Source organism: Terrapene carolina, unplaced genomic scaffold, assembly GCF_002925995.2.
Source record: "Terrapene carolina triunguis isolate 2854851 unplaced genomic scaffold, T_m_triunguis-2.0 Scaffold67, whole genome shotgun sequence".
In the NCBI taxonomy this organism is placed as follows: Eukaryota; Metazoa; Chordata; order Testudines; family Emydidae; genus Terrapene; species Terrapene triunguis.
The window spans coordinates 7529882-7556920 of NW_020664418.1; the positions used below are offsets into that span (position 1 = coordinate 7529882).

At 42.9% G+C, this 27039-nt stretch overlaps 1 protein-coding gene across 4 annotated transcripts in view; it reads right to left on the reverse strand.

The window, feature by feature from the left end:
• NEO1 (neogenin 1) overlaps positions 1–27039 on the reverse strand; it is a 530841-nt gene that overhangs the window by 131382 nt on the left and 372420 nt on the right. For all 4 annotated transcript variants that reach the window (XM_026648200.2, XM_026648198.2, XM_026648199.2 and 1 more), the window contains exons 6-7: positions 24681–24835; positions 23084–23204 (exon numbers count right to left, since the gene is read on the reverse strand). In XM_026648200.2, the coding sequence (XP_026503985.1) occupies positions 23084–23204; positions 24681–24835 (276 nt within the window). The remainder of the gene's footprint in view (positions 1–23083; positions 23205–24680; positions 24836–27039) is intronic.

The following is a 27039-nucleotide window of genomic DNA, read 5'->3' on the forward strand; positions in this document are numbered from 1 at the left end:
TGGATATTAGGAAACACTATTTCACTAGGAGGGTGGTGAAGCACTGGAATGCTTTACCTAGGGAGGTGGTGGAATCTCCTTCCTTGGAGGTTTTTAAGGCCCGGCTTGACAAAGCCCTGGCTGGGATGATTTAGTTAGGAACTGGTCCTGCTTTGAGCAGGGGGTTGGACTAGATGACCTCCTGAGGTCCCTTCCAACTCTGATATTCTATGATTCTATGATTCTATACTGCATGTGCTGGTTGCAGGATGGCCTTGTTAATGGTTAGAGCTACCTGAGCGGGCCCCTGGGTTTGGAAGATGTCCAGGAGCTGGTGTTGCATGTCCTGAACCTCCTCCAACGGGATACCTAGGTCTCCCACTACCCTCTGGAGCAAGTCCTGGTACTGGTGATGGTTGTCCGGTGGAGAGACTGGGAGGGGAATAAGTGCCTCATCAGGCAATGAAGATGCAGCAGTGGGGACCGGCGGGCCTGGTGGTACCAGTTTGATGTCTGTCTCTTCCTCATAACACAATGACGCTGGTGGGCAAATGGGGGATGGTCGATAGGATGCCTTAGATGGTGCCTGGTATTTATGATAGGGATCCCAGTGTCCCCAGGAGGGCCAGAAAGAAGGGTGCCTAGGTTTTGGTGGGCCCCATGGGTAGCAATCACAGGCTTCCGTTGCCAGATCATACACCGGGGGGTAAGGCAGTCTGTGTGTGAGTCCGGACTTCAGTGTGACATCGTGGAGAACGAGGATTCTGGCTCCAAGAACTCCTCGGTCTCTGAAGACAGTTCCGGCAAAGGGAGTCCCGTCGGTACCGGAGGGCTGTGGTTTGGCAATGGGACAGACTTCTCCAGCAGCAGTAGCAGCAGAGGTTCATCCTTTAGAGCAGTGGTTCTCAACAAGGGGTACATGTACCCCTGGGGGTACACATAATTCTTCCAGGGGGTACATCAACTCATCTAGATATTTGCCTAGTTTTACAACAGGCTATATAAAAAGCACTAGCAAACTAAAATTTCATACATACAAAATAAGAAAGAAAGCAATTTTTCAGTAATAGTGTGCTGTGACACTTTTGTATTTTTATGTCTGATTTTGTAAGCAAGTAGTTTTTAAGACAAATCAGACTCCTAAAAGGGGGACAGTAGTCTGGAAAGGTTGAGAACCACTGCTCCAGAATAGGGATATTGCCAGAGAGGAGAGGAGACTGCGGTAGGGTAGGACCAGCTCCAAGAAAGGCTTGGAGCATCCAGGAATTCATGGTGTGCTCATGAAGATGCCAGAGGGGCCTGGCAGCATCTGCGGCCTGTCTGGGAGGCGCAGAGGTACCAGTGGAATGGGTGGAGCACACACTGGTGAGTGTTCTGGACTCATGGGTTGCTGTCGGTACCATCGGATCACATTTGCGCTTGGTCTTACCCTCCACATGGGGAAGATTGGGTGCTGGTCCGGCGAGATCCATGTGCAATATCTCATCCAATCTGGCCCAGCTCAGGGAGGAAACACTGTGCTTGGGAGAAGTCCATGGTGGGGATCTGCTCTTTTCCCATGGAGAGTGTTTTTTCCTCTCATGCCAGGACTTGTCTTTGGCTTTTGGTACAGACAGTTTTGGTGCATGCAAGGTGCTCGAGGGGCGCTCACCACCTGTGACGGTCGCTGTACAGGGGGGTCTGCTGGTCCCAGATCCAAGTGCACCCTCCGTCTCATAGCTTCCTCCATCAAGTACTTATGGAGACAGAGCTCTCGAGTTTTCCAGGTTCAGGGTGGGTAGGACTTGCAAATGGAGTAGCGCGCTGTGATGTGGGCCTTGTTGAGGCAGTAGAGGCACTGCTGGTACTTGTCACTCACTGAGAATTTTTAAATCCCAGAATCTGGGGCATAGTCCCCAGGGGAGCATGAGGGGTAGGGGGGATCAGTCTCCAAAAAGGGAAAGAAACTACACTAACTTATCTAATTATACTAGAAAGACTATATACAACCATTTACAACTATATACACCGAGTGAAAGGTAAATCACTCAGAAAAACTACAAGCGTGAAGGAGCAGGAGTTCCGACTCATGCCATGTGGCAGTAAGAGGGAGGTGGAGAGGCGTCGACCTGCACTATCTATTACACCATCGGCTGGGAACATGAGGGGATGCACTACACACGTGTGGGTCAATGGACTCTGCTAAGAAACACTTCTGGACTCAGGGACATGGTGCGCATGCGCACCCATGTATGGAATACACATAAGGACCACCACTCAAAAAAGAATGAAAATTTTTGACAGAGTAATAGTGATGATAGAAATCAGGCTCATACTGATCCCCTGTCATTGTGCTGTTCATCAAAGAAAGAAAAATAGAACAACGTTTATACATTGTGGCACATCAGGTTGATCATTTAACTGTAATTTATATATAAATGTCAACAAGATTTTTACCTTCTTGAAACACAAAATATTTTAGTAGGTGAGCATCCCAGATACTTAAAATCGAATCTAGTTTGTTCAGTGCAGATTTTAAGACTCACATAGTGATGAACAACTTCTCTCACCGTTTATAAATGAATTAAGCTAAACTAAAGTAAGGCCCCTTTAATTCTGAATCAAAGCATCCACACAGGGTTTAAATGAAATTTAATGAATCCACTTTAAATTCACACCTTTAGTTAATTCAGATTAATCTTCTTCAGTGTCCCTTAGTCTCCGTCTCTGGTAAGTGTAAAGGCGTTGCATACACTAATTTGCTTGGTACAGTTTGATCTACTCATGACTGTACAGCATGTGACTAAGTACCAACAGGATGTTTTGATTAAAAAAACTTGCATGACCTGGAACTAATAGGGCACACATTAGATAGATTAAAAAACAGTCTCACTGACAGATCTCAAAATGTTGCTGACGGGGAGACAATGAGCCGGGCTGTTTCTAGTGGGGTCTGGCAGGGATCAGTTTTTGGTCCAATGCTATTCAATATTTTTATTAATGATCTAGATACCTGTCAAGAGTGACCACTCATGGAAGTTAGCAAAAGTGGTTGTTTGTAAGAGATGGTCTCTCTTCAAAGGTCTGCACACCAGAGAGCTGTGGCCTCTGCAAGCAGTCGCTCGTGACAGGTGGTCTCTCTTCAGAGGTGGTCTCTAAGGCAGGTTTTACTGTAACATAAAATCTTTGCTGATGTAGTTTGCAGATGAAGATTGGTGGGGTAATAAATAATGAGGATGACATGTTACTATTACAGAGGGAGCTGAACTGCCTGATTAAATGATCAGAATCCAATAAAATATGTTTTAATATAGACAAATGAAAAGTAATACATCTGGGAACAAAGAATGCAGGCTACACGTACAGTCTGGGAGACTCTCAATTGGAATGCAGTGACTCAGAAAAGGTTTTGGGATCATCGTGGATAACTATCGCAGCGTGAACTGTCAGTGCGATGCTGTGTTAAAAAGGGCTAACGTGATCCTTCAATGTATAGATTCATAGACTTTAAGGCTAGACAGGACCATCATGATCATCTAGTCTGACCTCCTGCTCTTCACAGGCCACAGAACCTCACCCACCCACTCCTCTAATAGGCCCATCACATCTGATTGAATTACTGAAATCCTCACATTTGGTTTTAAGGATTAAAAAAATTATAGAAGAGTCACCATTTACTCTAGTTCGGTGAGCCAGGCTGCAGAGAAAGGAAAAAAAAAAAACAACCCAGGGTCACTGCCAGTCTGACCTGGGGGGGAAATAACTAACTTCCTGACACCAAACATGGTGATCAGTTAGACCCTGTGCATGTGGGTAAGACACACTAGACAGACATGTGGGAAAGAATTCTCTGCAGTAAATCAGAGTCCTCCCCATTTAGTGTCTCATCGCTGACCACTGGAGATATTTGCTAACAGCAGATGTGGATGGCCGTATGCCACTGTAGACAACCTCATCATACCGTCCCCTACATAAAGGGAATATCAAGTAGAAGTAGGCAAGTGATCTTGCCGCTGTACACAGCACTGGTAAGCCAGCTATTAGAACACTGTGTCCAGTTCTGGTGTCCATACTCCAAGAAGGAGAGAGTTCAAAGAAGGGCCACAAAAATGATCCAAAGGTTGGAAAACAAGCCTTCTGATGTGAGTTTTAAAGAGCTCATATATTCAGTTTATCAGAGAGAAGGTCCACTGTGCATAGGCAATAACACACAGAGAAGAGATCTAAGAACAAATTCAAACTTGAAATAAGATGCAATTTCCTAGCAGTGACAGTGATTGAACATTGGAACACCTTACTGGGGACGTGGGGCCTCACCGTCACTTAGAGCCTATAAAATAGGATTAGATACTTTCCTAAAATATGCTTTAGTCTGTCTTCTGGGAAAAATTCTGTGGCCAGGGTGGGAGGGAAATCAGGCTGGATGGTCGTGGTGGTCCCTTCTGGCCTTAGAGTTTATGAATCCCCCAGTTCACGCCCTCCCTTCATGGGTCATGAAAAAAACAAAAAGCTCTGGATTGCTCTCAACATGCCCATAACATCGGCAGCACTGCATTAAGACAATGACTGTAATCACTTCTCAGGTTGTCAGTTGGTCGTTCACATGGGTCAGGAAGGACTTTTTCTCCCAATATACAATTGGCTAGTTGTATTCTGAGGATTTTTTCCACCTTCCTCTGACGCATCAGGGATTGGCCACAGCTGAATCATAGAAGATTAGGGTTGAAAGAGACCTCAGGAGGTCATCTAGTCCAATCTCCTGCTCAAAGCAGGACCAACACCAACTAAATCATCCCAGCCAGGGCTTTGTCAAGCCGGGCCTTAGAAACCTCTAAGGATGGAGATTCCACTACCTCCCTAGGTAACCCATTCCAGTGCTTCACAACCCTCCTAGTGAAATAGTGTTTCCTAATATCCAACCTAGAACTCCCCCACTGCAACTTGAGACCATTGCTTCTTGTTCTGTCATCTGCGACCACTGAGAACAGCTGAGATCCATCCTCTTTGGAACCCCTCTTCAGGTAGCTGAAGGCTGCTATCAAATCCGCCCTCACTGTTTCTCTTCTGCAGACTAAACAAGCCCAGTTCCCTCAGCCTCTCCTCGTAAGTCATGTGTCCCAGCCCCCTGATAATTTTTGTTGCCCTCCGCTGGACTCTCTCCAATTTCTCCACATCCTTTCTGTAGTGGGGGGTGGGGGCAAACCTGGACACAATACTCCAGATGTGGCCTCACCAGTGAAGATAAGACATTGGATGGGGTGGACCAGTGTTTGAGGTGGTAAAGAGAACCCTCTTTCTGGATGCTTTGATGGTGTGTCTTCTTTATATGCTCAGTGTCCAACTGATTTAGGGTCAGGTCAAACTGGCAGGGACCTTGGTGTTTTTCACCTTCCTCTGCAGCATGGAGCATAGATCACGTGGGCATAACCCACCTAATCAATTCCCTGCTACTGCAGAGGTGTTTGGCCATGGTGGCATATTGGTCTGTCCTGTCCTCTACCTGAGGCTCTGTTCTGATTATTGGACCCAAAAAATTATCCTAAGCAAGTGTGAAAAGTATGTGAAAGTTCATACGATGTCATCATGTCTGCTTAAGAATTAACAACTAAGTAAACAACTTGACCTATTTTTAATAAATGAATGTTATGGACCGGTTTAAGAAAACCTGAAAGAAAAATCGAAGTAGTCCAAAAAAATATGGCCTACTTATATAAGTCAAGGACTGAGGTGAGATCATACTTAGTAAACAAGAACATTTGTGAACAAAGTTACCTATGACAAGTCTGGCCTTATGGAAATGGATTTAATTGGAGGACAAAATAATGAATAAAATATGCTGCCTATCCTATTTCTCGTTCTCTATGCTTTTCATCAAATCCTAAAATCAAATACACTTCAATCATCCAAATCCGCCTTGTCTAAGGAGAAAGGATCCAAACAGATGATGTGCCTGACCAGAGAATGAACCAGGGCCCATGCAGTAGGTGTCATGGTCAATTTGCCAGCCAAAGCAGCCACTCGTTCCTGACCAGTAGTCTAGTGTTCCAAAAACATCAACAAAAGCCATATTTCTCCTATCTTTTCCATTCTGTCTCTTCTCCATATTATGTCTGTTTGTTAGAACAGGATAAGTGAATGCCCTTCTCACATTAGAACAGAGAGTAAAATTAACCTTTTCCTTTTCATCAAAGGAAGGTTGTTCTGAAAATATGAGACCAATATTTTGCCACCAAACGGAGAGGGACTTAAAAGGTTTTGTTTACATTTGTTTTGCATAATCGCTCAACCACAGTTTCAATATGAATGCTCATTTCTTGTTCTTTCTTGTGTTTAAGCAATAAACTTTCAATTTGAATGAATCCTTATAGGTTTTTGCCAAACAACTGAGTAGAACCAAGGCCTCTGTAGAAACATACCCCCAAACCCATCTATCACTATTTAATGCTGGACAGTGAGAGTTTATGAACACCTTTAACTCTTTAGGCCTTTGAGATCAATATCCATACAATAGCCCACAAGTTTAGTTTCCCGATGACTAAAAAGCTTTAGTCTAACCCAAATTTTTGGGCTCAACACAGGGGCAACTGGGTGAAATTTAATGGATGGTAATACACAGGAGGTACTATTGGGACCTCCTGGCCTTATACTATATTATACAACAGCAGTTATCAACCAGGGGTCTGTGGCCCCACCACTGAAACCCCGAGCCACGGTGCCCCCCACCACGCAGTTGAAACAGGGAGCGGCGCAGGCCTGAAGCCCCACCCCTGGCACCCCCCTGCAGGGCTGAAGCCGGGAGAGGCACGGGGCTGAAACCCCGAGCTCCCCTCTCCCCCGCGCTGAAGCTGGGAGCAGTGCGGGGCTGAAAACCCGAGCTCCCCCACCCACCCCGCTGAAGCCGGGAGCAGCGCAGACTGAAGCCCCGAGCCCATGGGCAGAGTTGAGGGGGCATGAGGGTGTTATCCCCCCCAAACTGCAGTGCTTGGAGGAGTTCCAACCCCCCACCTCCTCCTCTTCTTCAGCCCCCCTCAGGCCCCACCCTCTGGACAGATCCTAGGCGGGAAGACGAAGCCAGGCAGTGCAGGGCAGCTGCTCCTCTGGCTGGTGGTGCCTGGAGCCCTGAGTCCCTTCCCCCCACCCCCGCTGGGCCCTGGAGTTTTTATAGCATGTTGAGGGGGGCCTCAGAAAGAAAAAGGTTGAGAACCCCTGCTATACAATGATATAAGATAATATTCATTACTGACAACAGCATCATAGTAAAAGAGAGGTGATGGCTCAGATGATAGGAGATAGGAGGCGGAGGAGAGGATGAGGGTATGTGTGGGGTGTGTGTGCAATGGATGAGATGGTCACTGGACTGGACAGTGAGATTGATGCAAGGCAATGTTATGCTGGTGGGTGTATTCCCTGCTGTTGGTTTTTCATGATGGGAGTAAAGCCATCAGTTGTTTGCCTGAAAAACTGGTCCTAACTTTCTACCTCAATTCTTCTGATCGAATCTTGAGATCAAGATGCCTTTGATCCTTGAGACTCATGATGCCTTTGATCCTCTCTCTCAGTCTATCCCCTCCCCGTAACCATCTCTATATCAACCTATAAATTTCACACACAATATATCTCATCTTCTGGATACTTTGCCTTCTCCAACAACACGGTAACTCCATTGCTATGCCTTTTAAAGTGTAATTAAGGGCTTGTCTAGAAGGGTAAGCTGTTGCAAAATAAACGGGGGGTATGAATTTAGAGCAGGGGTCGGCAACCTATGGCACGCGTGCCAAAGGCGGCACACGAGGTGATTTACTGTGGCATGCTAATGCCAGCCTGGGGTCCCCGCCGCCAGCCCTGCTCAGCCCACTGTCAGCCTGGATGGACGGAACACCGGGCCAGCAGCGGGCTGAGCGGGGCCGGCAGCCAAGACCCTGGCTGGCAGGGACCGGCAGACGGAACCCCAGACTGGCAGTGGGCTGTGCGGCTCAGCCCACTGCAGACCTGGGGTCCCAGCCGCCGATCCGCTCAGCCTGCTGCCAGTCTGGGGTTCCATCTGCCGGCCCCTGTAAATGTAAAATGTATTACTGGCACGCGAAACCTTAAATTATCGTGAATAAATGAAGACTTGGCACACCACTTCCGAAAGGTTGCCGACCCCTGATTTAGAGTGTAATAGCTGTTCTGCACTAGCTCCCCCTGTGGACACACTTATTCTGCACTAAAAGTGTCTTTTTATAGATTAGTTTAATCCAGGGGTTGGCAACCTTTCAGAAGTGGTGTGCCGAGTCTTCATTTATTCACTCTAATTTAAGGTTTCGTGTGCCAGTAATACATTTTAACGTTTTTAGAAGGTCTCTTTCTATAAGTCTATAATATATAACTAAACTATTGTTCTATGTAAAGTACATAATGTTTTTAAAATGTTTAAGAAGCTTTATTTAAAATTAAATTAAAATGCAGAGCCCTCTGGACCGGTGGCCAGGACCTGGGTACTGTGAGTGCCACTGAAAATCAGCTTGCGTGCTGCCTTCGGCACGCGTGCCATAGGTTGCCTACCCCTGGTTTAATCCATTTCCAAAGCAGATTAAGTTAAACCTCACAAAGGCACTCTTAGTATAGAATCAGAGATTCCACACAGGAGGTTAGTGTGGAATAGCATTGCATACTGACAGCTATTAAAAAAAATTATCAATTTAGATCCCCATTCAGCACTTAGCTTTAGTACTTAAGCATGTGCCAAACTTTAAGCATAAGTAGTCCCACTGAATTCAAATTATGACAGCTCTTTAACTTCCAGATTTAATGAGTTATACTAAACTAGACTTCAAATTTCTTGAACTTAATTTCTTAAAATCAATGGAACTATTCACATGCTTCAGCCTAGGCATGTCTTGAAGTATCTTGCTGAATTGGGACCTCAAACAGGAAAGAAGCAAAGGTCATTTGACTAAATCAGGGGTCGGCAACCTATGGCACACACACACACACACACACACACACACACACACGCATGTAAAGACAGAGAGTACAAGTGCAATGGAATATATGTGAGAGAGACAGATTTTAAAGTCATTTAAAAGTATTACCTATCATTAAAAACTTTTAAATAACTTATTGTCAAATACAGGATATTTTGGTCAAACTAACACAACCTCATGACTTTTCTTATTGTTCTTTGTAAATGTGAAACTTAGCTTTTTTGCTAAAGACCTTATATTCCCATTTTGTCCATGACAAACCATCAGCCTTAAGTATTTTAAGCCTTAAAAGTCACGCAGACAAATATGTCTTAACATGACAGCAGTTGATTTTGAACTAAACGCCTTCCTTAGTCTACTGAGTAACTAATTCACATAACTATACATAGGTGCTGGAACTAGTGGTGCTGGGGGTGTGGCAGCATCCCCTGAGTTGAAATGGTTTCCATCATATACAGGGGTTACAGTTTTGTTCAATGTCTTTCAGCATCCCTACTATAAAAATTGTTCCAGCATCGCTGTAACTATATGTTGGTATTTAATAGATCAAAGTGGAGGGTGTCAGGTTGATGAAAGAAATTCACCTATAATTTTTGTTCTCTGAAGATGCATAGCTTAGCAAACAACCATTACATTTTTTGGGTATGTCTACACTACATTGTAAACCTGGGTCAGTTGGACTTGTGTTTCCAAGCCTCTGCTTGAGCATCCACACTGCTTTGAAAACATGGATTTACAATTGCTGGACCCAGGTCTCACAGCTGTGTTAACATGTCCACACTGCACTACATAGACCTTCTGACTCTGGTCTGAGCCTTGAGCTGTGTCCACACTGCATTATGACAGGGCTTGGACTTGGTCTCTGACCCATCACCATAGCAGGATCCTAGGACCTGGGTCCTGACTGCTTACTGACCCGAGTCAGACTGATTTGTGTGTGGACAGAAAGGGAGCTTAGGCTCAAACCTGAATCTGAGACCAGGTGTAGGGTATGTCTACACTGTTATAAAAGCCCAGGGTTAGTAGAACTCAAGACTCCGGGTTTGTTAACTTAGGGCTTGAGCGTCTACATTCATTTGTAACCCCAGGTAATGCATTGTTGAACCCTTAGTCCCAACCTGGGGCTCCAGTGTCTATACTGTATTATGTGGGTTCAAGTCCACCCACCCATATCACAGACTTTCTAGCGCCCCTTGTGATCAAATGTACCCTTGTGTCCACACCCTACACACTGTTATAATAATCTTTGTACTAAGTATGCCTTGTAAGGTATCATCTGAAAACTCAATTTGCTGGTCAATATTGTCCTGATAAAATACACATGGCAACATGTGAAGTTATAAGATTCCATTGTACGGTGTTATTAATACATGTTCCAAACTGAGGTTGGAAAACAGGTCGGTCTCAAACAAAGGAATGTGTGTTCTGCTTAATTTGCATTTAAGCAGTAAACAGAGTCATCAAGCAGGAAGCTCCAACAGGTGAGATCCTTTCCTGTAGACTCTCTGTCTCCTGAATCTCAGCTGGAAATGGTTCAGGGGGAGGCTCACACTATAAAAAGCCGGACAAACACTCCAAGGCACCACCCTCCCCCTCCCTATCCATCAATTCACTGTAGGAAAAGGGACAAAGGAAACAGCCTTTAACCAGAAGAAGGGTCCTGACCTAAAAAGTTGGGCCAGTAAGACTGTTGAGAGCATGTGGTGAGGAAAACTTTGCTTTGAATTTAACATGGTTTGTTAAGTTAGCCACTAATTGCATTTCATCTTTATTTTTCTTGTAACCATTTCTGACTTTTATGCTCATTACTTGTGTTCACTTAAAATCTCTCTCTCTGTAGTTAATAAACTTGTTTTCCTGTTTTATCTCATCCACTGTATTTACACTGAAGTATCTAAAGAACTATTTGAAATAATTGCTATATTATTAACTTAATGAAATAACAGACATAACATTCTTGTATTGTCCAGGAGCGGGCTGGACAGTACAGTGAGTGATTTGGAGCCATCCTGTACTATACCCAAGGCTGGTAAGAGCCCAAATATGGCTGGCTGGCTGCAGCACATGCAAACAAAGCTGGGAGTGATTTACATGCTGGTTATTGTTTGTGAGCCATCTAGACTGGAGGCTACAGCAGCAAAGCAGTGTAAAGGGCACCCCAGGTAAGAAGACAGTGGTGACACGGCTATTCAATCTAGACTGTATCCTAGGTATGTCACACCCTTCCAAAATAAGACCGTTCTAACCCTTTGTTCATGTGCAGTGTGGAAAACCTTGACTGTCCACCAAACTTTACTGTCCAGAGGACAAAGTCAGCCCATGAGATTGTGGCATACTTTTGGTAGACTCCCACAGCATGAGTCCAGTGGGGCTGCATCTACACTGCAAAGCAATAAGACTTGAATCCTGTGTCCCAGGCTTGACTCAAGCTCAGACCCTCCACCCATGTGGGGTCATGGGACCCTCGGTCCGAACCCTGGATTAGCACAACTTGTGTATGGACAGAGGAAGGAGGTAAGGCTGGAGCTTGAGTTTGAACCCTGAGCTTACACTGCAGTGCAGACATAACCCTAGAGTTTACTTCCCACACAAGACCAGATGGCAATTCTCAAATCTCTTTAGGTTTTTGATTCCTGGGGCAGAAATAGTTGCTCTTCACATACAGCAACTTGTCAATGATTACTATTTTCTTCTCCCTTATGTTCCATGATCCATTTTAAGCAGATTTTTAAAATATATCTTTATATCTAGGCAGGGATTCAAATTTTCTGGAAAAATCTTATTTAGTCCCAGTCTATAAACCAGTGCTTCACACTTAGACTTCTGAAATCCATTTGTGTACCATAGGGGCCTTTTCTGATTTTCATTGCTTAGCAATACATCCCCACACAAACACACACACACACACACACACACACACAAAGTGTTTTAAGCAATTTCAGCTTGTGGGAAGAAGCAAAATAGCCTTAAGGGAGGAAACCCAAAAGAGTCATCCTTTGATTCAGTGTAGAATTTTTATTCTCTTCCAACTGTTCATATTTTGCATAATTTCCTAATATTTGTGTAGCTTTACACAATTCTATGGTATATTAAGTCAGCATTTTCTGTATTATATCTCTAACACTACAGTATTATTTCTCAATTCACAATCCGTTCAACTCCAAAAAAATTAATTAAAACAAAAATACTTCCACATTAAACTAATGGCAAGTGGCCTAGAAACTGATCTACCTTTTACATGTGTGCAATAGTGCAAAATAATGGCAAAATTAACATGTAGATTATTTGTCTGTGACCCACACAAATGAAGGTAATTATGAATTTTATCGGGGAGGGCATTTGAAATGATCCATATGGACTTTTTCGAATCAGACCACAAGCCTTTTCTATATAAAGTTTAGATATCTTGTACATACATTCAGAGGAGCCAGGAGGACTTGAGATGCGTGCTCTGAAACATCAAGCATTTCTTTACTACCCTCTCAGAAGCCATGTTGACAGGGATGTGATCACATGTGGCTAGACTTTCCACCGGATGCAATTTATCACTACTATTTTCAGCAAGTTTGAGAACCGTATTTCCAGGGCTAATATGGTGTATTCAAGATAGTTGAACCACTCTCTCCCCTGTGGTTAGTCAGAACCTTTGCCATTAGAAGTACTGGTGGAGAAGAACATGAGAGCTTCCTTTTCACTACCTGGTGGAAAGAAATGGTGCCCTTCAGCTGGGTACATTGTGCCTTGACCAGAGCATTAACAGCTTTATGTTGTCAGTTCTGAACAGATTTAAAACTCCATATCCCTGGGAACACTGGTGGGGAACAACCATAAATTTAGCCTGTCTGCGATATTTTCTTTTACTGCCAGAGAAGTGGTTACCAGAAATGTCTTGTTGGACACTACTCAGATCCACATCTACTGGGTTTCCTAACAGAGGAAGCAAAATCCTGGTCTTCTCTGTTTGTTTTTGTAAAACATTGTGGCCTGATTTGTCAATCTGGATCAGAAGCACCTTTTTGGCATACGCAGTCTCTAAAGGTCCTGCTGGATGAGATCAAGTGCTCTAAGCATGAAGTCCCTCTGTGAGAGCACCTCATCACTAGGTAGGTTGCATCTGTGGTTGAGTAGAAGAAATTTGGAAATCCAGCTCTAACTGGAGATAGCCCTTAACTGGCAGCAAACTAGAGAAGCTGAAATTGTTTGTCATCCAGATGTAATGTGAGAGTCTGTTGGTGGCTTGCTTCATTGCATTTTCAGAGCCCACTGAGGTTGTCTCATACTGATACAAAAAATAAATAAATAAAAATTGCATGTATTTCCCAGAGACCCCAAACTGAGACAGAGGGCATGAGATAAGAGGTAAGTACCATCATCTCCACTTTACAAGTTAGGAGTTAAGGCACAGCGTTAAGCAAATTGTCCAAGCCCGCACTGCTCTGTGGGAAAGCTGTGAATTGAACCCAGATCTCCTGCAGCCTGCTCCAGTGCTTTACCCATAATCCCATCCTTCCTCTCACGTAAGGGATGCCATGAACATTGTTGAAGATATGCAACCCAATATCTGCAGCATGGTCCTTGCTGAAATCTACTGGCCCTGGCAACATCTTTCAACGAAGTCTGTGATGCCTTATACTTTGCAAGGCTTTCAACTACCTGAAGGGCGGTTCCAAAGAGGATGGAGTTAGGCTGTTCTCAGTGGTGGCAGATGACAGAACAAGAAGCAATGGTCTCAAGTTGCAGTGAGGGAGGTCTAGGTTGGATATTAGGAAACACTATTTCACTAGGAGGGTGGTGAAGCACTGGAATGGGTTACCTAGGGAGGTGGTGGAATCTCCATCCTTAGAGGTTTCTAAGGCCCGGCTTGACAAAGCTCTGGTTGGGATGATTTAGTTGGTGTTGGTCCTGCTTTGAGCAGGGGATTGGACTAGATGACCTCCTGAGGTCTCTTCCAACCCTAATATTCTATGATTCTATGAGCTGTCTCTCCCAGGGTTTCTACATACACCCATGAGACAATTAAAGTAAGATGGGATGTTAGATAGCTGATCATTAAACTTCCATGGAGACTGAGATGGATCAATACAAGCTGAGATGATCCATGCAGCAATGATACCCCGAGGGAATTTCTTCAACAGCCACAGTCAGAAAGAGCTAGGCCAATGTGCATTTTAAAAATATCCTCAGAATTAGTTTTTACACAGAAAGAGACCTCAGTGGAAGAGCCAATATCCATTCAGTGCAACCAGGAAAGGTGCGATATTCTAACCAAGTTTGGTCTAAAAAGTCAGACTGTAAATGCAATTCCAAACTAATGTTTCTCACAAAGTGATGAATAGGGAAACAGGAAATATAAAAATTTTCATAATTCAAATTTAAAGTTAACGCCCCAGTAGGTAAAAGGGGGCAATTCACACTTCTTGGAGCTAGTGTTTGTGTCTTTCTGAAGCCCATTGCTACTGACAATACTGCACTGGTTCCCATTCATATGGTTCTCTCTGCACTCAAAAGGGTATAAACTATTTTTCATGAACATTTAAAGGCTACAGAAACTGATGGTACCATCAGAAAAGAGATGATATGGCATATTTCTGGGGACCAGCTCAGTCAACCCTCCTGCTCTCATGATTTCAGTCTTCTAACATCTACAGACCAAGAAAAAGGAAAACAACAGGCAGGGAAACACTAGCTTCTGCAGTAGAAAGATTCAAAATACACTTACTCTACTATGTTTACTTTATGATTTTGAAGATAGTAGATAGTGTATTTTAAATGATGTTTTGAAACAGTTGTCTACATAAATCAGCATATTTATTTACTGTCTATGAATTTTTAGTATATGGCAATCAATAATGATTTACTTTTTGGCTGCCTGAGTACTTGTCAAGTGCCTGTCATGGAGGGGTGACAGCAAACCATCTGCCTTCCTCCCCTCAAGGCACCTCCTTCTAGTTGCTACCACCTGTTCTTTTCCAGACCCCAACTGATTGCTACACTACCAGTGGCTGGACTACAGGTCCTAGTAGCAGCTCTCAGACCTTTCACCAACATTTCACAACTATAAAAAAAAACAAAAACCAGTTTTGTATAGTAGTCATCAAAGATTTTAAACACAGTGTAGGCACAAAATAATACTCTAAAAATGCTGATAGGAAAGAACTTTGTTACATTGTATGAGTTGTGTATCCCTATGTTGCAAAAGCATGAAGGTAAAGATCAGTATTTGCTCAACCTAAGGATGTAAATAGGGTTTAAAATAGTAACCGTGTAACCTATTAAAATTCTATCAGTTAAACGGTTAACCTTTAAGGAGTTCACACTGGCGAGAAACTAGGAGTGCGGGGGGTGCTGCAGCACCCCCACATTTTATGAGGGCCTCCGCTGCCGGCCCTGCGCCCAGGGTCCTTCCTGGTTGCATCCCTGCGTGCCCGGGGCCCCAGCTGCTGGCCCTACTGGATCCATTATATGTTATAATATATATATTGTCAATTCAGATATATTACTTACTGCTGAGGTTTATGGGATCCTATCTTGCAGGGTTTTTAGAGAAACTAAGAAGCAAAAATGACCAGAGTCTTCATCTTGTAATGGCAGGAAATTGATCTTATGATGTCTGGTTAATCTTCTTTTGGAAGGTGAAAATACTCCAAAGGTCCTACCAATATGTCCTTGTTTTCCCATGCAAAATACAGCAAGCAGTTAATACAGTCCGTGTTCCCTCCTCCCGTCAGACTTTGGTAGCATCCTTCAAACAACATCATGAAAGTTATCGCGATTTTTGGTAACTACTGTTTCATAGTGAAAATGGAGTGATCGAAAAGGAATACTGCCTGGAATCATTTAAAAAAAATAACAGAAGACACCGTTAAATGTAAATTGTGTAATGCAGAGCTGAGGGATGCAAACAGCACCAGAGCAACACTAAACCATTTGAAGCTGAAACATCCCTCTGTTTCATGTGAAAAAGAAGGCAAAAATCAAACAATGCTGACAGTGTTTGTTTCTGGCAGTTCAAGAAAATCCAAACACAACGTGAGGAAAAACTAATGGAGTCGTTGTGCACCATGATCATTACAGACATGCTAACTGTAAGTGTCGTTGAGGGTACAGGTTTTCATGCATTGATGAGTTTTGTAGAACCTGAATACCATGTGCCTATGAGATAGACTATAACCTCGCGACTAGAGAAGTGCTATGAAGACTGTGTGAAGTTTGTCCGGGAAAAATTTGAAAACGCTGTTAAAGTAGCTTTCACCACTGACTGCTGGACAGCATTAACTACAGAAAGCTACATGACTATAACATGCCATTATATTGAAAATTGGGAGCTTTGATCCACAGCTTTACAAACCGAAAGTATGACAGAATGACATATAGCAGAAAATCTTGCTGAAAAATTAAACGCTACAGTGGAAAGATGGGGTCTGACAGGCCATGTCTTGGCATGCGTACACGATAATGCAAGCAACATTGTTCTCGCCAACACACTGAGATATGTTACATGGGAATCTGTCAATTGTTTTGCCCATACTTTGCAGCTAGCCATAAATGATGAGTTTTCTTCAAGTAGTGTGGATCGTGCTCTTGCAAATGCAAGTAGACTAGTTGCACACTTCCACCACAGCATCGTGGCTGCAAATGCACTCAAAAGAAAACAAACACAGCTTCAGGTTATGCAACACTGTCTGATCCAGTCGTGTAAAACTCGCTGGAATTCAGTATCTGACATGTTTGAAAGACTCAATGAGCAAAGGTTGGCTATAACAGCTGCGCTTTCAGATTGCTCTGTAACAAAACAATCTGATGCCCAAACGCTTCAGCTGCAAGATGAGCACTGGCAATTAATAGAGGATATCTTACCAGTACTTTCCACTTTAAAATGCACTACAACTGCCGTGTCTGCTCAACAGTCAATGTCAATTTCATATATTTATCCAGTTTGCAACGGTCTTCTCCAAATTCACCTCGGAAGCGAAGCTCCTGTCGAAAATGGAAAAGTGGCTGATTTCAAGGCTGTTGTTCGTCACTCTCTGGAGCATCGCATGAAACCCAATAATACTGCCATAACTGCCAAACCTGCACTTATTGCCTCCTTGTTAGATCTACGACATAAACACATGCGGTTTCTTTTACCTGCTGTCCAGATCGTTGCTAAATCAAAGCTTCTGCAACTTGTATCGATGTTAAATACAAGAACTCTGAGTGCGAGGGCTGAACTGAGAAGTGCTGAACCGGATAAGCCAATAGAGCCAGTGCCGAAAAAAATGCATGAAACTCAGAAGAGTGCTATGGTAATGCTTTTAGGTGAAGATTACAACAAAAAGGAGAATGTGGAGAATGCAGTAGAAAATGAACTGGAAAATTACTTCAGGGAAGGCTCATTGGAATGCAGTCCATTGGAGTGGTGAAAGGTCAATGCACGACTCAGGGATATTATGTAAAAAAGTTAAACAAAAAAGTGGGTTTTAGTTTTACACATAAGACTGGCTGTTTTAGTTGTTAATAAAGGCACTTGACAAAGATAAAATATAGGCGCAGTAGATTCATTGTGAACTAGTGGCACTAGAATATTTTTAATAGTGGGGGTGCTGAAAGTCAGCCGCCTCCTTACCCCTATCCACGCCCCACCTCCACCCCCAGAGCTGGGCCTGGGAGCAGAGCCCTAATTCTCGGGGGAGAGGGCAGAAACACACGGACACAGATTAGGGGGTGGAGGCTGGGGCCACAGCTGGGGGCGGGCCTGGGGCCAGGAGTGCAGGGTTAGATGTTTAATTGCAGTGATTCTTACTCACATCCATAGTATTATCTGCTTGCTGTATTTTGTGCAGGAAAACAAGGACATATTGGTAGGACCTTTGGAGTATTTTCACCTTCCAAAAGATGATTAACCAGAGATCACAAGATCAATATCCTGCCATTACAAGATGAAGACTCTGGTCATTTTGGCTTCTTAGTTTCTCTAAAAACCCTGCAAGATAGGATCCCATAAACCTCAGCAGTACGTAATATATCTGAATTGACAATATATATATTATAACGGGACCCTGGGTGTGCGGGGCCGGCAGCGAAGTTTAATGTTAACTGAAACTGATAAGACTGATGCTTATCGGTTAACCAGTTAAACTTTTACATCCCTAGCTCAACCAGGGTATAATTAAATTAAAAATGAACATTTTAAAAAAAGCTTTTGGGGAGGGATCTAAAGACTCCTGGGAGCCCTCTCCTGAGACTAGAATGAGACTCTTCCTTCCTGATACGATGTCTGAAAGAGCTCTTCCAGGGGTCCCTTCATGGCAGCATTAAAAGGGAAGCAGGAAGAAGTACTTCAGCTGTTGAACCAGGAGGCAATGAGAGTAGCATCAGACCTCGGGTGAAGATGAGGGTAGTATTTATGACAACAGCTACATCCCTAAAAGCCTGCATACAGTGGGGGTCAGGTGTGGCAGATGGGCACCAGAGCCATACTCCACAATCACTTGCGATAACTTAGGAAGCAGGCATCCCCATAAATACAGGAGAGAGAGGAGGAACTTAAAATATTTGCACTGGGGGGAGAGGGAGAGTTATGCACAACCCACATGCTGAATGCTGCAGTCTAGGGAAGTGAAGGGGAGATACTGGTAGGGTAGGAAGAATAGTACCCAGACCATCCTGCCTGGCCTCTGACATTTCCAGGTCCTGACCCCTACAGGCAGAGCTGCCCTCAATTCTCTGCTCCCTGCAGAAGAGCAGTCCTTTGAAAGTACTGCTGGAGAGGAACAGCACTATGAGCTGTGTCTAGCCAGGCCACCCTGTTGTCTAGCCAGGTGTAGCACAGCGCAGACTCACCCCTGCGGCGCCTCCTGCTGGTCGTCCTCAGGAATTAGCTCTTCGACCCAGGAGCGCCCTCTGCAGGCCGGTGATCTGCTTGCCGTTGGCCCCCCGTGTCCCTCCCAGGACCCTGGTGCCCTTATCTCAGGGTTCTGCCTCCTGCAGTACCCCACAGTCTTACTGGGTTTCCCCACAGTCTTACTGGGTTTCCCCACCCCAGGGGAATCCCCCACCCCTTATCCCCACGTCGCCTCAGTCGTGGCTACTGCCAGTCTCTGTTTAGCCCCTGCGCCCTGGGGCAGACTGCAGTCTATCAGCCGATCATCACAGGCAACAAGGGGTTTGGACTGGCTGCCTTTACCGACCCTCTGGCTGCCCCACTGCAAGCCCAATACCTAGGAGGCCTAGAACTAGGCCCTGCAGCCTGGGGAGTTGCTGCCTAGGGCTTCCCAGCTCCTAAGGCCTTTCCCCAGCCCTGACTCCCTCTAGGTCCCCTGGGTGAGTTCCCCAGCAACCAGGCCTGTCTCCCTCTCAAGTCAGAGTGAGACTCCTGAGCTTCTGGCTGCCCTGGCCTTCTTATAAGGCCTAGTTGCTCAGTTTGGGGCGTGGCCCCAGCTGCAGCCACTTCCCCCAATCAGCCGGGGTTTTACTCCCTTGCCCAGCCCCAGCCCTCTGCAGGGCTTTTCCAACCCCTTCCAGGATGGAGCGGGTGTTCACCACGCTACACCAGGCCACCCCTGTTTCCCATCAGCCCTCCTTTCAAACAGCTAGTATGGCACCAGCGACTCCTCCCCTCCAAAAATATTAACAGCTTGTTTCCCCTTTAAATCACCCACTATTTGTTTCAAGGTCTCTGCCACACATAGCTTGTCCTCAGCCACAAGTTTTTCAGAATTTCTTGTTAACGCAAAGAAACAAAATCTCATCCACAAAGGGTGATGTTATCAAAGCAAAATATCTAATTTCTGTAATTTGAAATCTGTTTTATATACAGTTTTCTAGTGTACTATAATTGTTAGTGTGCAGTGAACTGCAGCAAATCACTGAATTGCGTCTGTGGAGTGTGAAATTACTGTACATGCACAGAAAATGAAGACTTATTCTATGGCTGATTATCATATATTATACAGATGTTTATTACATCTACAGCAGAAAACACAAGAGCACAATATATTTCAATTTGAAATCATTCCCCAGCCGGGCCAGCCCACTTCTGCAAGGACATGACCAAAATTGGAAAGATCTAGAGGAAGACAACAAAAAACAAACACCAAGAAAGACTTCCATACAAAGAGTTTAGAAAGATTAAGGCCTTGTCTACACTACAGGGGGAGATCAATCTAAGTAGATCTACTTACCGCGGGGTCCACACTATGCTATGTTGATGGGAGACGCTCTCCTGTTGACTCCCTTTGTGCTTCTCATTCAGGTCAAGTACAGGAGTCGATGGGAGAGCGATCTGCAGTTGATTTAGAGGGTCTAGACCCGCTAAATTGACTGCCGATGCATCAATCACCGTGCGTCGATCCCCCAGTAAGTGTAGACAAGCCCAGAGACTATTAGGTTAAAGAGGCAGTGACTAAGAGCTGACATGCAGCACAAAATAATGAATGGTAAGGAAGTGGTCAGCCGTACTCCTATTTAACCTCTCTCAATACCAAAGACTTCTCATCCTCACCTTCAAGGTCCTGCATAATTCTGCCTTTCCCACTTAGCCAAGCTAATTTCTTATGTTTTCCACATCCCACTTCGTGCCAAAACTGACACTATTGATGCCTTATTGTATTCAGGTTCCTATGACTCTCATCACAGTAGTATCGGTTTGTCCATTTCTCAAGCACTGGTCTGTAAACATGGAATGCCCTTTCCATAACTGCTTCATATGGCCTCTAACTTCTCATTTTAATCCTTTTTTAAGAAAGGATTTGAAATTATAAGCCTACTGGAAAAGGAAGCCTCCTAGAAAGGCTTGCCAACCCAGCCAGGAACTTTCCAATGTCACCTTTAGAAGACAGAAGAAACAGAGATTGGGAAGGGAAGGAAATTGACTTAGGTATGCACTTTCAATAGGTAAGAAAACCATGCACAGACAGTAAGCAATTTTTTGCCAGTTGTACATTTTTATTTGATTTTTCAAACTTCACAAAGCCAATATTTCTCATCACCAGGAGCCAAGTCTGAAGATTTATAAAACAGCTGTTTGAGTTAGCATGCCAAAAAACCCAAAAACCTTTAAGTGTAAAATATATATATTTTAATTTGCACACCAAAACAAAGATTATTACCAGGTCACTATCTTCATGTACTTTAAGACATCCATACACTCCCATTCCTGAAAGTTTACTTCCTCCTTGCCTTTCATTTTATCTGAGATAGTATACAGCTTTAATAGCTTATTTCGATATTATCTCTCTGTGTATAAATGTGATGGCAGGCAGCACACACACCACTTTTCATGAGTTAGAACTTAATATGCACAGCTCACTCATGACTTTGCTCCACCACTCGTTAAGCCATCATTCGCAATGAAGAAAAATTAAATGTACATTATGCTGTCAACCTTGTGATTATATGTCAACAAAGAGCAGTATTTAGGACATATAGGTGTTACACATGGAGTGCAATGTTAAAAACATTGCAGGCCACATAACAGAAAAATATAATTTCATAGGTGTACTGTTACACCTGTTATGAGAATCCACCAATACTGCTCCCATAATCCTCTGGCAGCATGCAAAAGAAAGGACAGAGTTGTAAGGCAAAGTCCTCTATTGTAACAGGAGAGATGGCTGGAGCAGGATAGGAGGTGAAACAGTCGGAGGAGGAAACAAGCAGCAGAGGAGTGACACCAGGGAGTTAAAGTTGAAAGAGAAGGAGGAAAGCAAAACTCTTGGGAGCTGGGAGGACGTACAAGCCTGGGCAGGGCCTGAATCTAGAACTCAGATACATGAATTATTCAACATTTAAAAAAAAATAATGAAAATATGGAGTTATCCTTCCATTTCCCAGCTTTTGAGAACTTCTCGATCTGACCTGTGTAGTCATCAGAATCCCTCAAGAAGAGATAAGATTACTTTTAATTTTGTTCCCTAGACACACAGATAGTAATAAACCATTGTTGGATCCAGCTTCCTAACACTGGACAGATGGGGAAATACCATAGTTTATAGCACTAAAGCAGTTGAATCCAGCAGGGGCATCTTTCGCTCCAAAATATATAGCAAATTTTGTAAAATACAGAAATGACTTCAACCAGCACTGAAACATACCCACATTGTACAGTATATTCTCTGTATACTGAACACCCAAAATCATGTCTAGCTGTTCTATTTCTGCTAGTATTGCAAGTGCAGTCATACCATGTCTATGGTCCTATCTGAACAATGTCTCTTCTTTAATTTTTCTGAACCCAAAGGAATCCTTTTCTGCGGACAACAGAATGCATAGCAGGTACCTTCCTTGACATAACCAAGAATTCTTACTTCTAAAACAAGACCAGGATCGGACAGGCAAAAGTCAAATAATAGTATGAAATGAATGCTCTCTTGCCTGATGTCTTCCTTTGCCTTCATATCAGTTGTCTCCCCTACCCTCCTAAGACTGATTACCAAAAGTTTTGTGACCTGAGGCTGGAAGAGTTATCCAAGATGATGCCCTAGGATGTTATTTGTACTATTCGGTGTTTCTCTTAGTGAGTATTTCTACTATCATGACAGTAGTTATGCTCCCTTAATACCTAAAATATGTAATATGGGACATTATATGTTTAAATGGTAAGGATGTGAATGTTATTAATGATTTCTCTGATTAGGGCATGATAACAAATATTTATCTTACTCCACAAATGTTCTTTTAAAGAATTCTTTTATCAGTTTACATACGTGATGGAGATTACTTTAAACAAATAAATTCTGACAGGGGAGAATAGCTTCTGAAATTGAAATGAATTTTGTCTGAACTAATTCACTTGTATAAAGTTCCATGACTGCTCATTTTTCACTTCTGTAATCCCATTAATCAGTTTCAATTCAGCTATAGCCATTATATTTTTATCTAGCTGTGCCCTAGTACTATCTTAGTCTGGCTCTGTTGTGTTTTGTTGTTTTTTTTAAATAAACATTCCAGGATAACATAGTACATTCTCCATATTAAAGGGGAATGGTTTGGGGCTTACTCATTCTTTTCCTATAAAAAACTATTAATGTACAGTAAAAACACTTAACTCAATGACTCATGCTTTAAAAAGGCTTTCTGGTTTAGCTGAGTTGTGGACGTAATGCCTCATGCAGAAAAAGCCCCTTGAAACTGCTTTTCCCCACCTTCTGGCACCATGTTTTCCCAGTTTATCTTACCATGTTCAAGTATTATCAGCTGGGCTCCAGCCTGTGCATTTCCAACATCATTTTCTGCAATGCACTGATAGAATCCTTCATCTGATTTCACAAGACCCAAAACCTGCAGGTTATGCTCCTTCTGGGGGGGAAAAGGCAAAACATTTCATGATGCATTCATTAAAAATGAACTATAAATGCAAGCACATTAGTTTTTAAATGGTTACTATGACTTTCTGAGAAAATGCCCACATATTATGGCTATTATGACAACCATGAGCCTGTCCCAGGTAAAGTATCTTTTACTTTGAATTTTCAAATGGCTGCACCAAAAATCAGAACAAAACTATTGTTAATAGGCTATGGAAATCATAACCTGATCCTAACATTCAGAAGTTAAGCATAGGCATGTATACAATCATGTGTCAAATAATTATGTTAGTAAAACTAAAAATGATTGTAAAAGACAGACTGCACACTTGGAAATCAAGTTCTTACCTACACAGTCTTGTAGCCTCCGATTAAACCTTTAAGATACATATCTCACTAATGAATTTCATTCAACCGTACAGAATTAGACTTTAAGGTTTGCTCAGCCAAAACTCAGGATTATATCATGAGTAAATCTCTATGGTACATCTTTGTTTGCGATTTTAATTCTTGTGCAGCCAAAATGACTATACAAAACTCAAGCAATCTATGGTCACATATACCTCATGACTTGGCAGTTTTCTACTGTATGAGAAGGACTGAGGCTGTTCAAATTCAAACTGATAGATTGTCTTTCTCCAATTAATTCATTACTGTGTATGTCTCACGTAAAAGATGTATGCTATAAAGAAACAGACTTTTATAGTGTAAGGAACACAGTGTCTATGCTCTTCAATAAAATGCTTCACACTGGATTACACAGCAATAAAGGATTCAAGGAGCCATTTAATGTTTCTGGACCTTAACCACACACTGTAAAAATAGGCAGCTGACCCTATAAAACAGCATAGCTTATATGTACATACAGTAACTCCTCACTTAAAGTCGTCCCGGTTAACATTGTTTCGTTATTTGGTTGCTGATCTATTAGAGAACATACTCGTTTAAAGTCGTGCAACGTTCCGTTATAAGGTTGTTTAGCTCGTCCCGCTCCACCCATCTGCCCGGCGTTCCAGCCAGGGAGCGGGATTGAGGTGCAGGGGCGTATCCCATTCCGCCTGCCCTGCATTCCAGCCGGGGAGCAGGCAAGCTCCCGACCCCACTCCCCGGCAGGAGCGTGGAGTGGGGCAAGCCCCTGTGCCCCAACTTCACTATGCCCTGCCTCAAGCAACCTTCACAATCAACATTGGTGAGTACAGTATTAAATAGTTTGTTTAAAATTATTTAAAACTTATACTGTATATGTATATAATGTCTTTTGTCTGATGAAATTTTTTTCCCTGGAACCTAACCCCCCCCCCCATTTAGATTAATTCTTATGGGGAAAATGGATTCGCTTAACATCATTTCTCTTAAAGTAGCATTTTTCAGGAACATAACTAAAACGTTAAGCAAGGAGTTACCGTACATAGGAGGATTAAGGTACAGGTCAACAGTTTGAAATGACTGAAAATGAAAATGTCCTTACTACAATTTTGAAGTAGTCACTAGGGATCACCATGTCTCCATTCTTGATCCATTTCACTGTTGGAGTTGGTTTCCCAGTCACTTCACACTCAAAGACAATATCCATAGATTCATGAGCATAAATATTAGCAGGCTGCTTCAGAAATTCAGGTGGAGCTTTACATATAAAGGTAGAAGGAGAAAAGTTACTGTTTATCTAGACTTTGGTAATATCATTGGAGTTTACACTCTCTATATAATAAAACGATACATAAATTATAAATTGAGCTGGGTGAAATTTTTGGGACAAAGAGTTTACTTGCTGAAAAAAGCACTTTGGGGTTGACCGGAACTATTTATGTATTTGTGTCAATTTCACTAAGTAGTTTTGATCGAACTGAAAAAGTCTAAATGTTTCAGTAATGTTGAAATTAACCCAATTACTATCCACTGTCACTGGGCCAGCAAGAGAGAGAGAGAATGACTCTATAGCCTGCTTGGTAGGGCACCTACTGAGGATGTGGGATGCCCAAGTTCAAGCCCTGCTCTAGTAACTGTCGTTATTTATACAAAGTGGAACAGCTTTAGAGAAGAGATGGAGAAAGCCCCATAACCAGAATATGCCATAGCCCAATGGCAACATCACTCTCTGTAACCTGGCAGATCCAAGTTCAAATCTTGTTCTCCACATCACAGAGAGAGGACTGAACCTAGATCCCCCCCACCCCCCAATCGCAGGTCAGTGTCCTAACCATTGGCGAGGAAGGCACCATGACCACCTCCTCCTCAGTTTTGTAAATCTAGTCCTCCTTTCCTTTTGTCAAAATGCCTGAAAAATCAAAACAGAACTTTTTGGATAGAAACAAATGATTCATTTTGACATTAGCAAATCATTCAGTTTACATTATTTTTTTTTCTACTTTTCCATTCACCAAAAAGTTATAAAGTCAGTTTTGGTTTCACCCAAACCAAACATTTTTAATTTTTTTTTTTGGAATGGACAGTTATTAACCCTTTATTCACTCAGCTCTAATTATAAGCACTGCTAAAGAGTACACCAAGCACTGTAAAACAAACAGTAGCAATGTAGACAGGGATTTTCAAAGGAGACTAAAGGAGTTAGGCACCCAACTCCCATTACAATTCAATGCGAATTGGGCACCTACCTCCTTTAGGCTCCTTTGAAAATTATAGCTGTAATTGTCAGTGATCAAGAACAATTAAAGCAAACAGAAAACAATTCTTTAAACTACTTTTAAATTCTAACAGAATGAGAATTATGAATAATAGCAAGAAGTGCATTCCATCGCCAAGGGATATAGATACAAAATGTTCTAGCTACTGCTGTTTCAAGATTATATTCAGGGCCAATTAAACAGCCAGCTATTTTGAACTGAAGTGATCTGATGGGAATATATGGGAGAAGAAGCTGAGTCATATATGATGGAGCTACTCATTAAGAGCCTAAAAATCAAAAGTATTTAAAAATCAATGCAGAATTTAACTGGGGTCCAACAATAAGACTTCTGTTGTTGAGTAATATGTTGCACCCTCTTGTATGCCTATTAGACAGCTGCATTCTAAATGGAGGCAGAGTGTGCAGTGGCATAGGGTATCAGGCCTGGTCTATGCTTAAACCTTAGGTCACCACAGCTACAGAACCAAGATGTGAGAAAAATCCACACCCCTGGGTACCAAAGCTATGTCGACCTAACTCCTGATGTAGAAGCAGCTAAGTCGATGGAAGAATGTTTCTTTCAACCTAGCTACCATTCAGTGTTTAATTTGTAATGAAAGAGGTACTGCGGCTCAAGCTATTTTTTTTTACTTTCATAACTAACACAGCAAGCCCAGAGGTGCCGGAACTATGAACTGCCAAGCCCAGAGGTGCCGGGGCTCAGCCTGGCAAGCTCTGGCACACATTAAGCACTGCTACCATTGCTTGGGGAGGTGGTGTTCCTACAACAATGGAAAAACCCCTTCCGTCACCGAAGTCTGCGTCTACACTATGAGGTTACAGCATCATAGCCAGGTCATCGTAGCTATACTCCTGCAGCGCCCATAATGTAGACATGGCCTCAGACCAGGAGCTAAGAGACCATTCATGGATCTGTCATTGACTCGCCATGTGACTTTGGGCAGACCACTTAGAGCTCCATTGTACAACCTTTACACCACATTTAATGAAACTAATCCAATGAGGAAAGTTCTCAGCAACACAAGTAAGTTTGTACAATAGAGCCTTTAAGTTCACTATGCCAAAGTTCTTCCATCTGTAAAATGGGAATAACACCTACTTATCTTTGTAATGGGCTTCAAAATCTGTGGATGAAAAGTACTACATAAATATTTAATAAGTTGCATTTTAGAAATACTGTAAA